This window comes from Monopterus albus, unplaced genomic scaffold, assembly GCF_001952655.1.
Source record: "Monopterus albus unplaced genomic scaffold, M_albus_1.0 scaffold13.1, whole genome shotgun sequence".
Taxonomy (NCBI): Eukaryota; Metazoa; Chordata; class Actinopteri; order Synbranchiformes; family Synbranchidae; genus Monopterus; species Monopterus albus.
In genome coordinates, this window is record NW_018127893.1 from 1,979,369 (window position 1) to 1,996,921 (window position 17,553).

Below are 17,553 nucleotides of genomic sequence, written 5' to 3' on the forward strand. Positions count from 1 at the left end.
AGATGGAACATTGTGGGTGTGGTGTATGAATGTTAACACTTTGTAATAATTCTTTAGTATATTACTTGTGTGGTGTAGAAGATAATTATTTAAGAATGCAATTATGTAAGAATGTTAACACTCTGTTATAATTCTTTAGTATATTACTTGTGTGGTGTAGAAGATAATTATTTATGTAGAGATACTGCTTGCAAACCAATGATGGTAAGATGATGTCATGGGGTAGGACTAGATAAGTCTGACTTCTTCCTACTCCATTCAAGCATGTACTAGGTATAAGTAAATTGATATTGGATTAGCATTTGTTGGATATGTGTAAAATTATGTGTGTTGACATACCTGTCTTTACATGCTTGAACGAATAAATCAAATCAAATCAAATCAATGTGGTGGGCCAACTAACCAAACCAACTAAATGTTGCCACCCTAGGGTTGTGCTGCTAACAAGATTAAAAATAGACTTAACCAGGTTTTCAAGAGTCCTAATATAGGAATGAGAAAGGAAAACATTACAAACTCAGAAGGGAAAAGCATACGTCATTAGATGCATAACTCAGAGGCTCTCCAGACGGCTGCCATTACCCATGAGTCATCACTCTGTCTCATGTTACTGTATCTAACCTTGATAGCCATCTACCACTCTCATAATGGGGTCTGTGACATGATGTCTGATATAGTCTCTTACTCTCAAATGCTACATCCCCACTCCAACTTTTATTTATTTTATGCTTCTGTGCTGGCGACAGCTGCGACTGGAGGCATCAAGTTTTCGGGTTGTCCATCCTGTTCTTGTGAATGCAGTATCTCCGAAACACCTTGTATCCTGACCTCTGTCACATTCCCATGAATTTGACTGGTTGGCGGAGGCATACAATTGCAAAGTGGTAGTTCTAATTATCTGGGTCTCAATATTCCCCGTAGCCACAGCACGTTACCTCTAAATCCAGCCCTCACTTACTCTACAGACTCTTCCAGTTCTGTTTAAAATGAAGTTGGGAATACTGCCAAGAAACTGAGATATCAATCAGTGTGTGGTACAGAAAAACTCTTAGGCCTAAGTTTTACAAACATTACCTTCTGGATAAATGCAGTTTCACAGGTTGTGCTTTTGCGCTTTCAGTTTTAAAGAACTTTGCTTCTTTTTCTCTTGCTTATCATTTCTCCTCTTGTTACCCTGCTATTTTCATACTCATCTCCACACTCACTCATCTGTCTTCTCTCTTCAGTGAGATCCCCGCAGTTTCTCTGTGCCCTCCTGACAGCCTGTGCTCTGTCGAGGCCCAGCTGACAGTCATCCAGTCTGAGGGGGAGCTGTGTGACAGCTGCAGCAGTCTTGGCAGACCCTCTTCATCCTGCCAGCTTTATCACCAAGTACGTCTGAACACTGACTCTACCGTGTGCTGTTTAGGATATACTGTTTATATAGCAACCCATTATTATAGAGCCAAAAAAGTTTAGAAGGGAGGCACTGACAAATATATAAGATGCATATTCTATCTGCTTTTCTCCTTTAGGTCCCTCAGGGTCCTCGAACCAGGGCCTACAATTTGTCACAACTCCAAAAATGTCCCCAATGCAGCCATCATGGGCAAGTCAAACCAAACACCTACCACAACTGCCACTCAAACACCACAGGTCCTCATGGTGAAGGAGATGTAGTGATGAAAACCAGACACAGCTGTGATTCTGCTCAACAGAAATCCCATCATGGAGTGGTGAGATGCCACTGGCTGCACGGGTCAAATGAAAGTGCGACACAGAAACCAACACAGCGACATGTGGTGTCAGTAAGGTGTGTTTAACAGTTTGGGATTTTTGGAAATATGCTTATTCGCTGTCTGGGAAAGTGTAAGGTTAGATGACTACCAGTCTCACATGCAACAGCTGAATTCAGAGCTATCACAAGCAACCATTTAGCTTAGCTTGAAGAGTGGAAGCAGGGGGAAACTGCTAGCTAGCCTCACTCTCTCCAAAGATCAGGTCTGTCTGCCAATACATCACAAATTAACACATTACACCGCATCTCATTTGCTTACCCACGAATTTAATGGGGTGTTAAGTGCCAGACTGTTTCTTGGCTATTTCCCTCAAAAATGGCAAATTCTCATTTATATTTTGATCTTTGTAGATACAAAAACAAGACATTAATTAGTGAGCTTAGGAGACGCTGGTAGCCAGATTAAAAAACAAAACAAAACAAAAACCTTTGCACAGACTCAGGCTGTTTTCCCCAAAAGTGAAAGAGCAAATTTCCCTTAATATTGAATTTTTCTTTTAATGAACTCTTCAATTTGAGTCCATATATAATAAAGTTTTCAAATATTAACAGGAATGGAGGACTGTACTATATCCTTAGAAAGTAAGTACAAGCCCAACAGTACTGCATGTCACACTATCTGTTCATAATAATTCATGTTTACTTAGCCTCATTGACAGCTTATTCTTGTGTCATTTTCTATTTAACAGCTATTCTCAGGTGATAGTGGAATACCCGTTAGCAGTGCTGGTGGGTTGCGCTGTGTTGCTACTGGGATGCTCATTGGCTGGACTCTTCATTGGTCCACTGCCAGACTTCTCTGATCCTCTGCTGGTGAGGCTCTCTCTCGCTCTCTCTCTCTTTCTCACACACAAGCACAGGCACACATTTGATTTCATTTGTCGTGCAGACTTTACACTGAATTACATTCATCTCCCGGCGACTTATCCCAACCATAATCATGATCACTATTTGCCTAACCTTAGTCATCACTCTAAAATGTAATAACTCACACAGTCCACACGACGAAGGCTGAGCCTCAGGGTGAGTGTGCAAACACTTTTTGGTCCCCACAATGGGAGTAACACCAGACACGTGCATGCACACTCTCTAAAACTGAAGTCTCCTGTGGTGGAGCACATGCTGTCACCCTTCTGTCAGAACTACAACACAAACCCTCCTCACCACCTTAGGCGATGGTGTTAATTACTGTTTCCCTAATGACTCATAGTCGTAGCCAAATCCATCTATTTCAGCTTAATCTCAGATTCAATGAACTGTGCCAAATTAGATCTTACTCGCTGTCATCTTAATACATTTTCTCACCTTTAAAATGCACACTTATAGGATAAACACTGCTTAAGAAACTGCTCTGAAAATCACAACAATGCATTATTAATGAGCAACTTAAAAAAAAAGATTTACATTAAAACAGAACATAATCTGAGCCATACAATGGTTTCTGCTTTGTAAGTGTTTTTTTTTTAAAGGTAGCTCTGACAACATTATGGGGTGCTTATGATGCTGATTAATTCAGTAAGCTGCTACAGTGCTTTACAATCCCAGCTTTGATGTCTGTTTCTGTGTGTGTGCTCTTACTTCAGGGCTTTAAGCCACGAGGAACGTACATCAGTGTTCGCGAGTGCAGCTTGTCAGAGCTGCAGAAGAACACTGGCCCGGGGAAAGCTCTGTCTCCTTTACCACAGCAGCTTAGTAAAAGGTCAGTGGAGACTTTGAGCAGAGTTTCTGCATGAGGGAACAGCACCAGTGACCCATGTTCACAGATGCTTTACAAAGGGAAACAAGCTCAACACATAATAAAACCAGGGTATGTTTGTCAGTGGTGGATAAAGCACTCTGATTCTTTACTTAAGTATCAATACTACAGTGTAAAAATAATCTGCTACAAGTAAAAGTCCTGCATTCAATACATTGCTTAAGTAAAATTACAAGGTATTCTCATCAAAATAGACTTGAAGTACCATCTATCTGTATATTGGGTTGCTGTAGATTGGGTAGATGCTATTTTGCATCTAATAATTATGATTAGGAGTATTTTACTGCTGGGTATCTTGAGAATTTTCCACCCAGGATCAAAGTCTTATGATTGCACTATATTTAGTTTTATTAATCTGATTCTGAAATGTAACTAGTAGCTAAATTCATCAAAATAAATGTAGTGGAGTAAAAGCACAATATTTGCCCCTGAAATGTAGTAAAGTTGAAGTATGAAGTAGCAGAAAATGGAAATACTCAAGTATAAATACATCAAAACTGTACTTAATTACAGAACCTCAGTAAATGTACTCCGTTACATTCCATTTCTGGTGTTTGTAATATGCCACAGTTTTAAACTGATATAGTGTTGCTGCTGTAGGTAATACCTATGACATGGTTTAAACTTATACTTGTTTGGAACAAAAATGATGTATTTAAGGAAGTTGAAAGAATGTTTGTTTGTGTGCCCTCTATCTGTGCTGCCATTAGGAATGATGCCAGTGGAGACAGCAGCGGTAGCCAAGACACCTCCAGGCTTCGCACCAAGAGGATGCTGGCCAGAGACTCTTCTCCAGACACATTCCTCTGTGACGCTCCAGGTGGGACAGCCCTGATCAGTTCGTCCCTCTCAATAAACTGTTGACTGATTAAGTTCTGCTACACTAATAAAAATATTAACCACACCAAAGTAACAACCAAAATTCTCAGTTGTAGATTTGCTGCACATTTATGAAAGTTATGCACCACTATTGGCTCCAGCACGCTCAGCAGAGCAGACTATGAAAATATTATTAAAACAATGTAAACTTTATGGATGCCTATTCAGCAGTTAAGCAACCTCAACGGTAAATAGTGAGCTGAAGGCAAAACCCTCCAGCTTGTTCAGGGGTAATCAGCCCTTCCAGCAAACTAATGAAAACAGTACAACATAAAAGCAACAGTAACAACCCAATGGTTAAATTCAAAATTAAAATGTGAATGTACTATATACTGTATGTATGTATAATGAGAAATGTGAATAATAGCTTTTAGTGTGGCTTCAAAGACAGCAGCTTGCTGAATGCATTTTCTGGGGCCAGTTATCCCAGATTTTCACCTTTAAGCTCTAATTTGTAACAACATGCTGGCAGATCAAAATTTGCCTCATAAAAACACAAAGCTCCGTAAATGGATTTCTTAGCAATTCACAGCCCTGAGGTTTTCATTATATGAGCATAATTGTTATTCTGAACATACACACAAAGTATTTGTTGTTAGCCCGGCTTTCCCTTCTTGATTTCTTACTCCCAAGACCTAACTCTCTCATTTCTAACCATCCCCACGTACTGGTGATTCACGGCTGGCCATCTCATGTTGAATCCATCTGTGTGTGTCCTTGCAGGCGAGCGTTTGGCCCAGCTGGTGTTTCGATCAGAAAACTCAGCCAGTCTCTGGAGCCTGAAGGCCATTCATGCCATGTGTGAGATGGAGCAATCCAGGGTTAGCTCACATCTACATCTGACCTTTAGCCTCTTGTCTTTGTCACTTTTCAATCTCTGCTTTCCTCTATATTCTGACTGTATGTACACACTCAGATACTCTGCAGGAAATAAAACTATTTTATATAGGCTACCTGACCTAATCTGAAATGATTTTTTTTTTTTTTTTTTTTTTTTTGGGGGTTTTTTTTAAAACCTGTCCAAGTTGGTCTCTGGGGAATTACTTAGCTGTCCTTAGTAATGCCTCCTCCTGCCTCAGCCTCACATCCCACCAGGTACTGTAGCTTTCTTCCCATTTCAAAAAAGATAATAAGCATACTGTATGTGGGACCTGTCACATAATTCCTGGAGTGCAGCTGATCACACTGCAGTGTTTGAACATTTACTTTATCAAAGCCTTCTATGTCATTCTATTTTCTCCGTTTCACACCAGGTTTCAGAGTCTCTGAACCTTCTCCGGACGTGTGCGCCATACTACCATGAAGGACATCTATTGGAAACCTGTGTGGACAGACCCAAACATGGCAGCTGTTCCTCTGTTCCATCTCGCTGCAAACAATCCCGCGTAGTGTTCCAAATCCTGCACTTTCTAGTTGATAAAGACTTCCTTGGCCCTCAGACGGTTGAATACCAAATCCCAACACTGAAATACAGCCTTCTGTTCTTACCGGTTGACAAAGGGGAGCACATGATGGAGATCTACATGAACAGTCTTGAAGGCAGGGACCTGACATACAACAATACCACTATTACTGGCATGGATTTTGGCATCAAGCAGACATTGTTCAAGTATTACCTAGCAAGAGATTCCGTATACCCTGCCCTAGCTGTTGTTTCTCTTCTTTTCACTATGGCTCTGTATGTCCACTCTCTCTTCATAGTAGTGTTATCTGTAATAGCAATCACCAGCTCCCTCCTGACCTCCTATTTCTTCTACAAAGTGGCATTTCACCTGACTTACTTCCCCCTGGTTAACCTTTCTGCAGCTCTTATTCTCTTGGGTAGTTGCTCTAATCAGGTTTTCATCTTTTCTGATTTCTGGAATATGCAGCTATTGCAGAACCCCTCAGCCTCCCTGGAGAAGAGAGTAAATAGAGCTTTGCAGGAAGTTGGCTATTTGATTTTGGCATCGGGGTTGACCTCCAGTGCAGCATTTTTCTCTGGTTATCTCAGCAGCATCACAGCAATCAGATGTTTCTCCGTTTATCTCGGAACTGCCTCTATTATCAGCTCACTCCTGGCGTTAGTGTGGCTGCCGTGCTCGTTCATTCTGCGTGAGCGCCACATACAAGCAACCTCTACGTCTGTAGTAGTGCAGGGATTGAAACCATGCTGCCCCAAAAATACCAGTGGTTTCTGGGAAATTAGTTCACGCAAGAGGTGCCTCTTCACCCTTGGCCAGAAGCTGAGAGAGTTAAAACAGGGTCTCACCGACACATCCAATTTATTATTTCTGAAAATCCTGCCTTGTGGGGTGGTAAAGTTTAGGTATATCTGGGTGTGCTGGTTTGCAGCGCTCGCTGCTGGGGGCATGTACATGTCCTGCATTGACCCAGGCATGAAGCTGCCCACCCTAGACAGCAGGGTCACTCAGCTTTTCCGCTCCAGTCACCCATTTGAGAGATATGACGCAGAATATCGTCATATGTTTATGTTTGAGAGACAGAGGAACGGAGAGGATAAGCCAGTTACAGTAATGCTTGTTTGGGGGATCAAACCAACTGATAACGGGGACCACTTTGACCCTAGAAGCAGTGGCTCTTTGGTTCTTGACCCAGACTTTAATATGAGCCAACCAGATGCTCAGGTTTGGTTAAGGGACCTCTGTGGACATGTCCAAAACCAAAGCTTTTATTCCCCTCTGTCACCTGAGGATAAAGAAGTGATGACAGACAATATCTGTCTTGTGGAGCAGCTGATACACTGGTTATCTGTCCGTCAATGCTCAGAGAGTGATGATGCCCTTTATTTCTGCTGTAATAACATCTCTTTCCCCTACCCTCCCAGCATTTTTGAGAACTGCCTCAGTATGATGCTGGCAGAGAGGTACGCTGATGGCCATCTGGCCCACAGCAGAGGGCTGTACTTCCAACCAGATGGCAGGGTTGCTGCCCTTATGTTGGCATTCAAGACCACATACCGCTACAGCCTCAACTTCAGCAGAACCAGTGTTTTTTACAGAGAGACCTTGTCTTGGTTTAACAGAGAAATATCCAGAGCACCACAAGGGCTAGAAAATGGCTGGTTCATCAGTCAGCTGTCTCTTTTTGATCTACAACAGTCTTTAAGCTCAGAGACTCTGGTAGTAGCTGGCTTCTCAGTAGCTCTCACACTTGTTTTCCTTCTCTTAACCACCTGGAATATCCCATTGAGCACATATGGGACTGTAGCTGTAGGAGGCAGTGTGTTTGTCACAGTCGGCCTCCTGGTTCTTCTAGAATGGCAGCTGGGTGGCACTGAGGCTTTGTTTATATCAATAGCAGCAGGGTTGTCTGTTGACTTTATTGCCAACTACTGCATATCCTACAGTTTGGCTCCTCATTCAGACAAAATTGGGAAAGTAGCCCACTCCACTAAAAAGATGGGGTGTCCGGTAGCAATAGTTTCTGGTGCTTTTTTCTCCATGGGGATCATCATGTTGCCTGCCACAGCCCTGCTCTTCAGAAAACTGGGAATTTTCCTGTTTCTGGTGAAATGTGTAGCATGTGGATTTGCAACATTCTTTTTCCAGTCCCTGTGCTGCTTTTTTGGACCCCAGAAAAACTGTGGAAAGATCACACTGCCGTGTTTTTCAGACCAAAGTGATACTGTGCTGTCCTCTTGTTCAGCAGCAGAACCTGGTTCCTCCTCAGCCTCGGCTGCTAACGGGGCCTATGGCAGATCTAGAGTGAGGAGGAGTTATGACAATGAAGCAGGTGGCTATCTCTACCCAAACCACCGTCATCATGGACAGAAACAGACTGCAGGAGTGGGAGGTGGGGGGCAAGGGCCAGAGCAGTATGAACTGCAGCCACTGGCCTACAGGCTGAGTGACAGCTTTGAAAACAGCACCTGTACCAGTAAATTGTCCAACCGGCCTTCTGTGCTCTCGGATGAGATCGAATACAGTGGGAGGGATGTGGGCAGGGATAGCTTGAATGGGGAGAGTGAGGTAATGAGCAGTCATCAAGGTAAAATCTGCCAGGCTCCTCCAGCCCTCCAGACCTCATCACCTTACAAAGAAAACACCCTGCGATCTGTAGGACTGGCGCAGGAAGACCTCGCTAAAGACAAACTGCTGTGCAAAACCTGCAGAGGTCAGTCTGGTGAGGTGAAGCACTGGGGCAATACATCCTTCTCCTCAACTTCCAGCATAGAGGAGACTATCATCGGCCATACACTGGAGACCACTGACCAGCCATCTCACTGCAAAGATGAACAAACCACAGATGACTATCATCGTCACTCCCACAAAGACCACCTCTCCTTCCAGTCCCTGAGCTCCACTGAGGGTCTGGAGGACTCCTGCGAAACATGCCTCAGTGACATTGAACCAGGGCCTTCAAACATGCAGCAACATGAAAAAGACGCAGAGGTTCATTTACAACCAGGACACCTAAACAGAAAAAGAGATACACTTCGCCTCTCGCTGAAAGAAACCATTTATGAGTCTTGTAATAAGGGCCGCACGAGTCAGAGTGAAGAAGTAGTCATCTTACCCAACAGTAAGCCAGACTTACCAGATGTTTGGATAAAGAGAGATGGACAACGAGAGGACATGTGTTGAGCAATGCTGGAGAAATATTTGCAAACACTGTGGATTAACTGCTCTGAATTTATTTTAAAAAAGAAAAAAATCACTGTACTACAAAAGGAGCAAACATACTTTTGTAAAACTCAAATGAAATATAAGGCAACTGCAAATTTAATGTAACTGCATGTTTGCTAAAGTTGTAACAGTTTCTGTTACAAGTGTGGTCAGAGTATTATTGTTTCTTCAGTGAAAGGTCAAATCAAAGCATGACTTGTTCAATCCAGCATTTTCAGAAGGAGAACTAAAGATGAAGCTTTCTATTCAACCACAGCTGTGCACTCATATCACACTTGAAAAAACTAAAGCTAAGGTATTCTGCCAACACAAAAAACAGCATTACTTTGTGCCTGGAAGTTTTTATCATCTGCACCTGGACAATCTGCATAGACTGGGTTACCAACAAATACAGTACCACCTGTGTGCAACCACTAGCCTTTCTCTATGCTGGAACTGACCATATGAAGCCATATATATATCCATGGACATGACTGAAAAGTAACTACACTAAAAGATAAATCTGAAAAATACAGAGAAAAGACATATAGAGGAAAGTTTTAATGTGTGCCTATGTACAGTGTACATAAGATTTATAAACAAGAATCAATCATCATCACATCTAAACTAGCAAACAACTGTCACTTAGTTTTGCACTTTGTGAAAATATGTACAGGATGTCCTTTGTGACCATGACAAAGAAAATCAGAAATGTATCATTTGTGGTGCAATGGCTTGTTTGCATTTAGTGTCTTACTGTCAAATTAAAAGTCATTGTTTATTCCAGTGTCGGTGACAAAACTGTAGTGTTTATTTACTGTTATTGATTCTAATAGGGAAAAATGGTTTTTAACACAGATAAAAAAATATACACTCACCAGCCACTTTATTAGGTACCCCTGTACAATTGTATGCACTTCAATGTAACACTTCTGCCTTAAAAGAAACTGTCATAGATTAATAAATTCAATTATATGTTTATTATTTAGGTTATAGTTAAAGGTGGTGTTCTGCTTGTTGTGTTCTTAATATTCTGACCCTCTCGTGTATGTTGCTGGGGAGGACACAAATACAGACACACCTCTGAATATAATGTAGTCCAGCACAACACCACCTTTAACTATGACCTCAATAATAACAATTTCATCAAAAACTGAACCATTCTGAGCTTCATAAACACAGATGTTAAGGCAGATGTGTTGCACTGAATTGAATACAACTGTACAGGTGTACCTAATAAAGCGGCCAGTGAGTGTATATGTAGATTTATACACCGTTGGTGAACAAACAGACTATCCTGTTATCTAACAATGACTTTCTTTACACCCCTTTCCAAGGTTTGATGCCATATCACCTGATTCTGTGCGTCTCAGTACTGTTCAAATCACAGTATATATGACATGAGCAGCATGTGCCAAATGTCTTTCAGCAGGTTGTTTCATATACTGAAATAGCTAAAGATGTGTGTGCTTTGTGCAAAGGATGTGTCCTTTAAAAAATGAGGTCTTTATGGTCATAAATATGATGTTAAGTGTAAAACAGAGAAGCATTTGAGGTGCGGTGGTGGAGCAGAAACAGAAAGACCTTGACATGAATTTATTTTCAAGCTTTGTGTTTGCTTCTGACACCTTGACTGTGTAATCAAAATTCTCCATTGAGTCTGCACTTTAAAAATCACTCAGCAGAATAGCCTGCTTTTGAGATGAATGAAATCAATCACAGGCTATCAATGAAGAGAAGAAATTTAAAATGTCAGAACCACTATTATTTAAGGTAGCCAATGTTGTTGATTTTTCACAAAAAGAAAATAAAACACTTATTTTCCTGCAGACTGGCTTTATTTGAAATCTTGCTTGGAGTACTAGACAGATTACAGGCTTAAACGGAAGAAATTGAATTAAAACTATATTGAAATTAAAACAGTAAAATGAGAACCAGTACAATTTTAAGGCATAAACAGTTCGGAGCCAAAAAAAAACATGTGCTCAGTTGTGGTGGAAATAAATTTTATACTGCCTTCAGAAATTGCACAGAACCACCAACCATCAACAGAAATGCAATCAGAAAGCCTCAAAGCACATCCTCTTGAAGTCTGAAAACCCTGCATGACAGCAGTAACGCAAAGACCAAAGTCCTCACCAGTGTTTATCCGATCTGGTCTAATCAGCTTCGACCCAGTCTTCTTTGGCCCAGTCAGGTAAACGTGTGGAATATTCAAAGTCAGGTCCTTTGTAGCGTAAAGCATGGAGATACATGATGAGATCCTTTTCTTTTGGATCTGATCGTACTATCTTGCATTCACTACACAGGTGGTCCAGAGCGCCTGGAGGAGGTTTCTGAGTAGACTCAGTTGCCTCCACTTGATTTCCATTTGACTTGTGAGGTTGAGGGCTCTGAGATTCACTGAGTGAGGTGCTGTTGCTTTGTAGGTTCACCACATTTACTGTTTCACTGCTTGAGCTACAACCTGTCATGGCCTGTGGATCTAGCCTTTTGTCGTCACCACCACATGCACCACTCAGGCCACTCTTGTTAGGTTTAGATGTGCTATCTGGCTTGTCTGTTTTCTCAGACGTCTTGTTTTTATCTGCACTTTGTACAGTTCCAATGCCATCATCTGGTATATCCAACAGGTGCAGACCTTCTTGAGCAGAATGTTCCTCTGCCAGAGCCTGCAGCAGCTCTTCATTACTCTTCTCCACCAGTCCCCCCTTTCCCCTATGTAGGCCCCAGGCTGAGGATCCATAGATAGGATCATTGACAATGGGGAAGCCCAAGTACTGGAGGTGGACCCTGATCTGGTGTGTGCGGCCGGTAAGTGGTAAACAGCGTACCACGCTGGTTTTTCCATTAAAGTTAAGCCTCTGGAAGACAGTGCGGCACTCCTTACCTCTGGGGTCAACCCGACAGAGACCGATTTTAAAGGAAACAACCAGGATGGGCTCCTCACAGATCAGCTCACCCTCTGGAAACTCACCCTCCACCCTGCAGACGTACTCCTTTTCAAGCTGGAAAAAAGAGAGTGAATAAAAAGAATTTTTTTCTGAAAACCTATCTGTTATACTCAGAAGTCAGAAAGTTGAAGTCTGCCTAAGCATAGGAAAATCAGAACCCAAGTCCAAACCCTCCTGAACGTACCTGTCTGTCTCTCACCAACTGGTCCAGTTTCTTTGATGTCTCCAGTGTCCTGGCAAACAGCAGCACTCCAGATGTGAGTCTGTCCAGTCTGTGGACTGTATGAAGCTCACAGATACCCTGCTCTTTCCCCAGGATGAAAATCACCGTGTTGTGGCGGAAACGGCCACATGGATGGACCGGAATGGAGGCAGGCTTGTCTACAACAAGCACTTCACCATCATCCACTAGAATCTCCAGGGGTCTGCCAACTACAGGTGGCTCATGGCGGTGCACTGTGTTCCTCAAATGGTCATTATGCTGTGGATAGTTAAGAAAGATTAAAGCCTTCTATCAAACTGCTACATAATATGTCATCACCTCCCAGAACCGAAGACTGGCTGGCCGCAGGCGGATGTTTCACTTAGAATGGTTACCTCCTATTGTAAGCCAGAAATCAAACAGAATGAATGGTTGGCTTCCTATTTAATAGATGATTTGTTAGTCAAATAATCCCAATAACGAGAAAAATACGTGCATCTGTCAATACAAGATAACTTCAAGACAATTTTCCAGTAGGAATATTTAACGAAGAAAGAAAACCCTTGCAATACCCATAGACAGTATTATCATAGTATAACTGGCTATGCTGCTGAGTGTTACTGACAATATTAAACACGTAAGTGAACTGATGATACAACAGGAAATATGAACTGATGACACCCACCTTCAGTACCACAGACAGGTCCTCCAGAGGTGCCCCATTGAGCCGGATGCGACCCTCTTTGGCCGCCCTGTGGTAATACTCTACTGACTCAGCTCTGAACTCAGTCTTGAACACCTCCAGCAGGGTTTTCCCAACCCACCGCCCTTTGCAGTAGCATTTGAAGTCAAACAAGTATGGATGAACTTTGCGGAGGCCTCCCTCGAAATAGTAAGAGGTTTCGTTGAAATGCTCCTGGCTGAAGCTGACACCGGGGTTCCGTTTCTGCGGAGGAGGGACGTATCTCTCGCACGGACGGACCTTCTTCCCTCCCGCTCCCCTACGCCTTTTCCTTCGGTCACTTGCCTGAAGTTCCTCGGGCTCGTCGCTTTTGCGTTTGCCGGGTTCTGTAGCCTCTTTAGATGTGGTTTCCTGCGCTAAAACCGGTGTGTTTACATCCACCGGTCTAACAGTAGCAACAGCTTCCTGCTCCATTGTCGAGCTGTCCTGTTGACACCGTGCGGAACGAAAACTACGACTCAGAGGTTGATTAACGCCACAAGGCGAAATAAGGTAATGCTGCTTTTTATAAGCTACACGCCTATTAACTTCAGAGTGAGCCAAAAAAGAAGACAAGCCACATTTTCTCAAACCTCTAAGCAAAACACTCATGTGCATTTCTCTAGGTCCTTCGCTCTAAAGGCGCATAGTGATGACGCTATTATGTAGTCCAGACAGTCTAATGTGTAGTCCAGTATTATCGCCACCAACTGTTCACAGGGTGCACTTAGATTTTATAATAAATCCATTGAATGCCAGCAGTTTGTGGCAGGTATTAAAAGATACGACTGTCCAAATATTGTTTCCAGGATAATAAACTAATATGAGGCTTACGTTATTTTCCCATTTTGTTCCAGAATTGATCTTTTGTAAAAGAAATGAGGGCTTGGTTTTGAACTGTAGAAATTTCTGGTAGAAAAAATTATAAATGTTGTTCAAATATGATTACATTCAAAAAAGTTACAGAAATTCGATATAATATGAATGTAATGAAAATTTCTTTAGTCTTCTGTGATTTTTGTGTATTTGTTTCTTTCTTCAATGTGTATACAAGTTGCTTAAAGTACTGGCGGAACAATTATGTTATCCATTTACTCAATGTAAGATTTTTATTCTCCCTGCTCTTTTTAATCATAAATATATTGTAGTGTGCTAGGCGGCACCAGCACAGCTCCCTCGGGCCCTATTGACAAAACTGTGTGAGTTCCCAAGTTATTGTTGTGTTCATGCTCTCTTATCGGGGACAGGACAGGGCCAGCTGGGTCAAGACAACGTGACTGAGGGTTCTGGTTGGACTAATGGGCTTCGGCCACCTGTAAATAGTTATCTGCGTTCCTGTGGGTCATGCAGTGTATGGGACACACAGTCATGCACGAAAAGGCAAATTTTGTCTCAGGCTTTCTTTTTCACTCAGCCTGAATTACAGTATTTTTCACAACAGTATAACAGTTTTTTGTGTAAAATGTGTTCGTACACTGATGTGTACTGACATTGCTAGGTGACAATCCAGCAGGGCAGGTGGCCATTAAGAGTGGAGCTCACAATGGGGCCCCAGAGATGCAGCACCATCGCCACCTCCTGCAGGGGCAGCCACACTGCAGTCAGAGCTCACTACTGGGAGGAAGGAAGGACAGTGAGGACGCCGTCAGGAACAAGCTAGTGGATGTAGGTGGATGTGACTCATGACTGCATAAAACACACTGAAGATTACAGAGGAACCTACTGTAGGTAATGCTCAAAATGTTCAATGTGCAGTTTTTGTTCCAAAGTAGTTTACCTTCCTTAATTTGGGTTTAAGAAGTTAAGAAGAACTAAAGAATTATCCATTGTGTTTTGTTATGTCCGATTCAAGATTTTTATTTGCCATTTATCGCCATGTGCTCTTTAAGTAACCCAACATTTTTTTTCTAAACAATTTACCTTTTACCTTCCCTGATTTTGATTAAATAAATATCCATTGGAGGTGTCTTCTTACCCAGGCCACTGATGTCTCTTGTCAGTGAGGGGAACGTAAATCACTCGGCTGCTGACGTTTCTTGTCAGTGAGGGGAACGGCAACCACTCGCTTCAGAGTTTTACTGAGGAAGCCATCAAAGCTTTTTTGAGGAAGGTCCCATCACTCTGCCGCTCGTACTGTTCTAACGTCTGACTGCCCCCGTCTGGGCCCACTGGCAGAACCAATCTCCCGCCTGCCTTCAGCTGCTCCAAGAGCTTCCATTACAAGTGGAACAGAAAACAAAACATAAAAATAATTGTATTAGTTATCCAGTTCAAGACATAAAAACAGAAAACAAAACATAAAAGTAACATGTATTAGTTATCCAGTTCAAGACATAAATTTGGCTCAGTCTGTCAGAGTGGAGTGAATTTTTAGTCTGTATGTCAAAGGTTCTTCACAGCTTACTGCTTTTAGAGAACAGAGACTGTTTAAGATTCACTGTACTGCTGTAGATGAACAGCGACCTCTTAACCGTACCTTGCTGAGCCTTGTTTGTGTATTTTGGTTATTTTAACTAACTTGCTGAGCCTTGTTTGTGTATTTTGGATGCAGCTGAATAAATGTACAATTTCTATTATTCTACTCTACTCTCTTCTATTTTATTGTCACAAGAGCAAAAGCCATACGTGTCCTTACAGCCCTAGGAACAGTAGCTGCAGCTGCACCAACATGAATAGCATCATAGGGTGCTCCGTCGGGGAAGCCGAGTCTTCCGTCTCCCACTGTGGACAGACGTATGGACTTTTATAGTCTTTTATAGGTGTGCCATTTCAAAACCAGCACTGGAACGAGGCTCCTGACTCACCTACAAATCTGATGCGTCCAGAGGAGAGCAGTTCTGGGTCGTCAGCTTGCACGTTTTTTATTGACATTTGAACCAGTTCGTCGATGTGTTCAATGCCGACCACTCTCCCGCTAGGTCCTGTCTATACAGAACAGGAAAAATGCAGCTGTATGAAGAAATATTAAGTCAATAATAAGTGTATTAAAAGAAACATGCCAGTTTATAGAGGACATACCATTTTTGCAAAGCAGGCAGTGAGATACCCGCTTCCTGAGCCCACATCCAGTGCTGATGCCCCTTCTGTTAGTTTGTCACTTAACAGCTCTAAAGCATGAGCATGCTGTCAAAGCAGGCCCAAAGGAAAACATCCAGTGAATTGTGTACCTACATAAACAGATTATTCAAATTGTCTGAGAGTTTGTTGCTCACCATGTGTGGTGCACTGATCACGACCTTGTAGCCTGTGAAAAACCAAACATCATAACAGAGAGTCATAGTTCACATTTGTGCTCATGAAACAGCTATTACTGTACATTACAACACAATGTATTAACTCAAATATCTGTCATAAACTGATAGGCATGTGTTTTATAAAGAGTGACAGGAATAAATACCTATGGACTGAGGAGAGTCTGCATAAGGATAATCTCTGGAGTAGAGCCCTCTGTCTGTAGCCATCATGACATCAAATACTTTTTCACTGTGGATCACCCCACGATCTGGAGGAGAAACACAGAAGAGACAATTCAACAAAACTGAAGTGGCAAATTTGGAAAATGTGAAATGCATTATGTCATGTTAAAGTCTGTTAGTATTTGTGTTTCCTTTGCATTGACCTGAGCCCAAACATAGCTGTAATCCCCACCGTTCACATCTACATCTACACTTATTTACAATGCAGTGATTTAGAGTTCACATAAAACTATGGAATCATATTTTTCTGTATATAAAGAAAACAAGCTCTATGAGCTTTTAGATGGGGAAAAAGAATAAAACATTAGGTTAAACATTCAAAGATGGGTGATATATCAATAGACTAGCTAATAATCAGAAGTGGTGTTTTGTGAGATTTTGGTTATTATAACATATTGACATATTTTAGCTTTACATATTGTCTCTTCCTGGTCTTCTAGGTGGCATTACATTTCAGAAACATATTTTTCTTAATGGTGACTGGCTTTACATACAACTTTTAAAAAATGTATTAAAGAGAAGGGAGGAAAATGGAACAATAAACCATTTTTTTCCTTTTCACATGATACATTTCCATTTTAATAGCAGCATTTTCATTTAAGTGTTTCTACACCAATCAGCCATAACATTATGACCATTGACAGGTGAAATTATTAACTGATTATCTCAGTGGCACCTATCACTGTGTGGGGTACATTAGGCAGCAAGTGAACATTCAGTCCTTGAGGTTCATGTGTTGGAAGCAGGAAATAAGCAAGCGTAAGGATCTGAGTGACTGACAAGGCCAGACCGTGATGTCTAGATGACTGGGTCAGAGTGTCTCCCAAACTGCAGGTCTCATTGGGTGTTCCTGGTCTGCAGTGGTTAGTAGCTACCAAAACTGTCTATGGAAGGACAAACAGTGAACTGGTGACCGGGTCATTCATGCCCAAGGCTCACTGGTGATGAGACTGATCTGTGGCTGTTGAATTAGTCTAAAAATGATCTCTAACTTGTCCTCAGAAACACATTTTTTACTCCTTTTACATTTTCTTTCTTCTTCTACTCTCGGCTGTCCCCGTTAGAGGTCACCACAGTGAATCATCTGTTTCCACCTAACTCCATTCTTGGCATCCTCTAGTCTCACCCCAGTTAACTTCATGTCTTCTTTTAGCACACCCATATATCTCCTCTTTGGCCTT

General features: G+C 42.0%; 3 protein-coding genes across 3 annotated transcripts in view; 1 reads left to right on the forward strand and 2 right to left on the reverse strand.

Moving 5' to 3' along the window:
• Positions 1-9,896, forward strand: part of disp2 (dispatched RND transporter family member 2) — a 16,250-nt gene extending 6,354 nt beyond the window's left edge. Inside the window, 9 exon segments of the mRNA XM_020591192.1 lie at positions 1,227-1,371; positions 1,515-1,792; positions 2,330-2,359; positions 2,467-2,590; positions 3,361-3,476; positions 4,244-4,353; positions 5,136-5,246; positions 5,320-5,507; positions 5,666-9,896. Coding sequence (XP_020446848.1) covers positions 1,227-1,371; positions 1,515-1,792; positions 2,330-2,359; positions 2,467-2,590; positions 3,361-3,476; positions 4,244-4,353; positions 5,136-5,246; positions 5,320-5,507; positions 5,666-8,998 — 4,435 coding nt within the window. The 3' untranslated portion in view covers positions 8,999-9,896.
• Positions 9,897-10,821: 925 nt separating this feature from the next.
• Positions 10,822-13,576, reverse strand: rpusd2 (RNA pseudouridine synthase domain containing 2). The gene is made up of 3 exons (XM_020590746.1): positions 12,861-13,576; positions 12,158-12,454; positions 10,822-12,027 (listed from the first exon to the last, which is right to left on the reverse strand). Exons 1-3 carry the CDS (start codon positions 13,512-13,514, stop codon positions 11,179-11,181), a joined length of 1,800 nt encoding a protein of 599 aa, XP_020446402.1. The 5' UTR covers positions 13,515-13,576; the 3' UTR covers positions 10,822-11,178.
• An 888-nt stretch (positions 13,577-14,464) lies between these two features.
• LOC109955112 (protein-L-isoaspartate(D-aspartate) O-methyltransferase-like) overlaps positions 14,465-17,553 on the reverse strand; it is a 9,598-nt gene continuing 6,509 nt past the window's right edge. Inside the window, exons 2-9 of the mRNA XM_020590958.1 lie at positions 16,294-16,434; positions 16,109-16,140; positions 15,915-16,019; positions 15,701-15,821; positions 15,532-15,617; positions 14,984-15,107; positions 14,872-14,917; positions 14,465-14,507 (exon numbers count right to left, since the gene is read on the reverse strand). Of these exons, the coding sequence (XP_020446614.1) occupies positions 14,498-14,507; positions 14,872-14,917; positions 14,984-15,107; positions 15,532-15,617; positions 15,701-15,821; positions 15,915-16,019; positions 16,109-16,140; positions 16,294-16,434 (665 nt within the window). The 3' untranslated portion in view covers positions 14,465-14,497. The remainder of the gene's footprint in view (positions 14,508-14,871; positions 14,918-14,983; positions 15,108-15,531; positions 15,618-15,700; positions 15,822-15,914; positions 16,020-16,108; positions 16,141-16,293; positions 16,435-17,553) is intronic.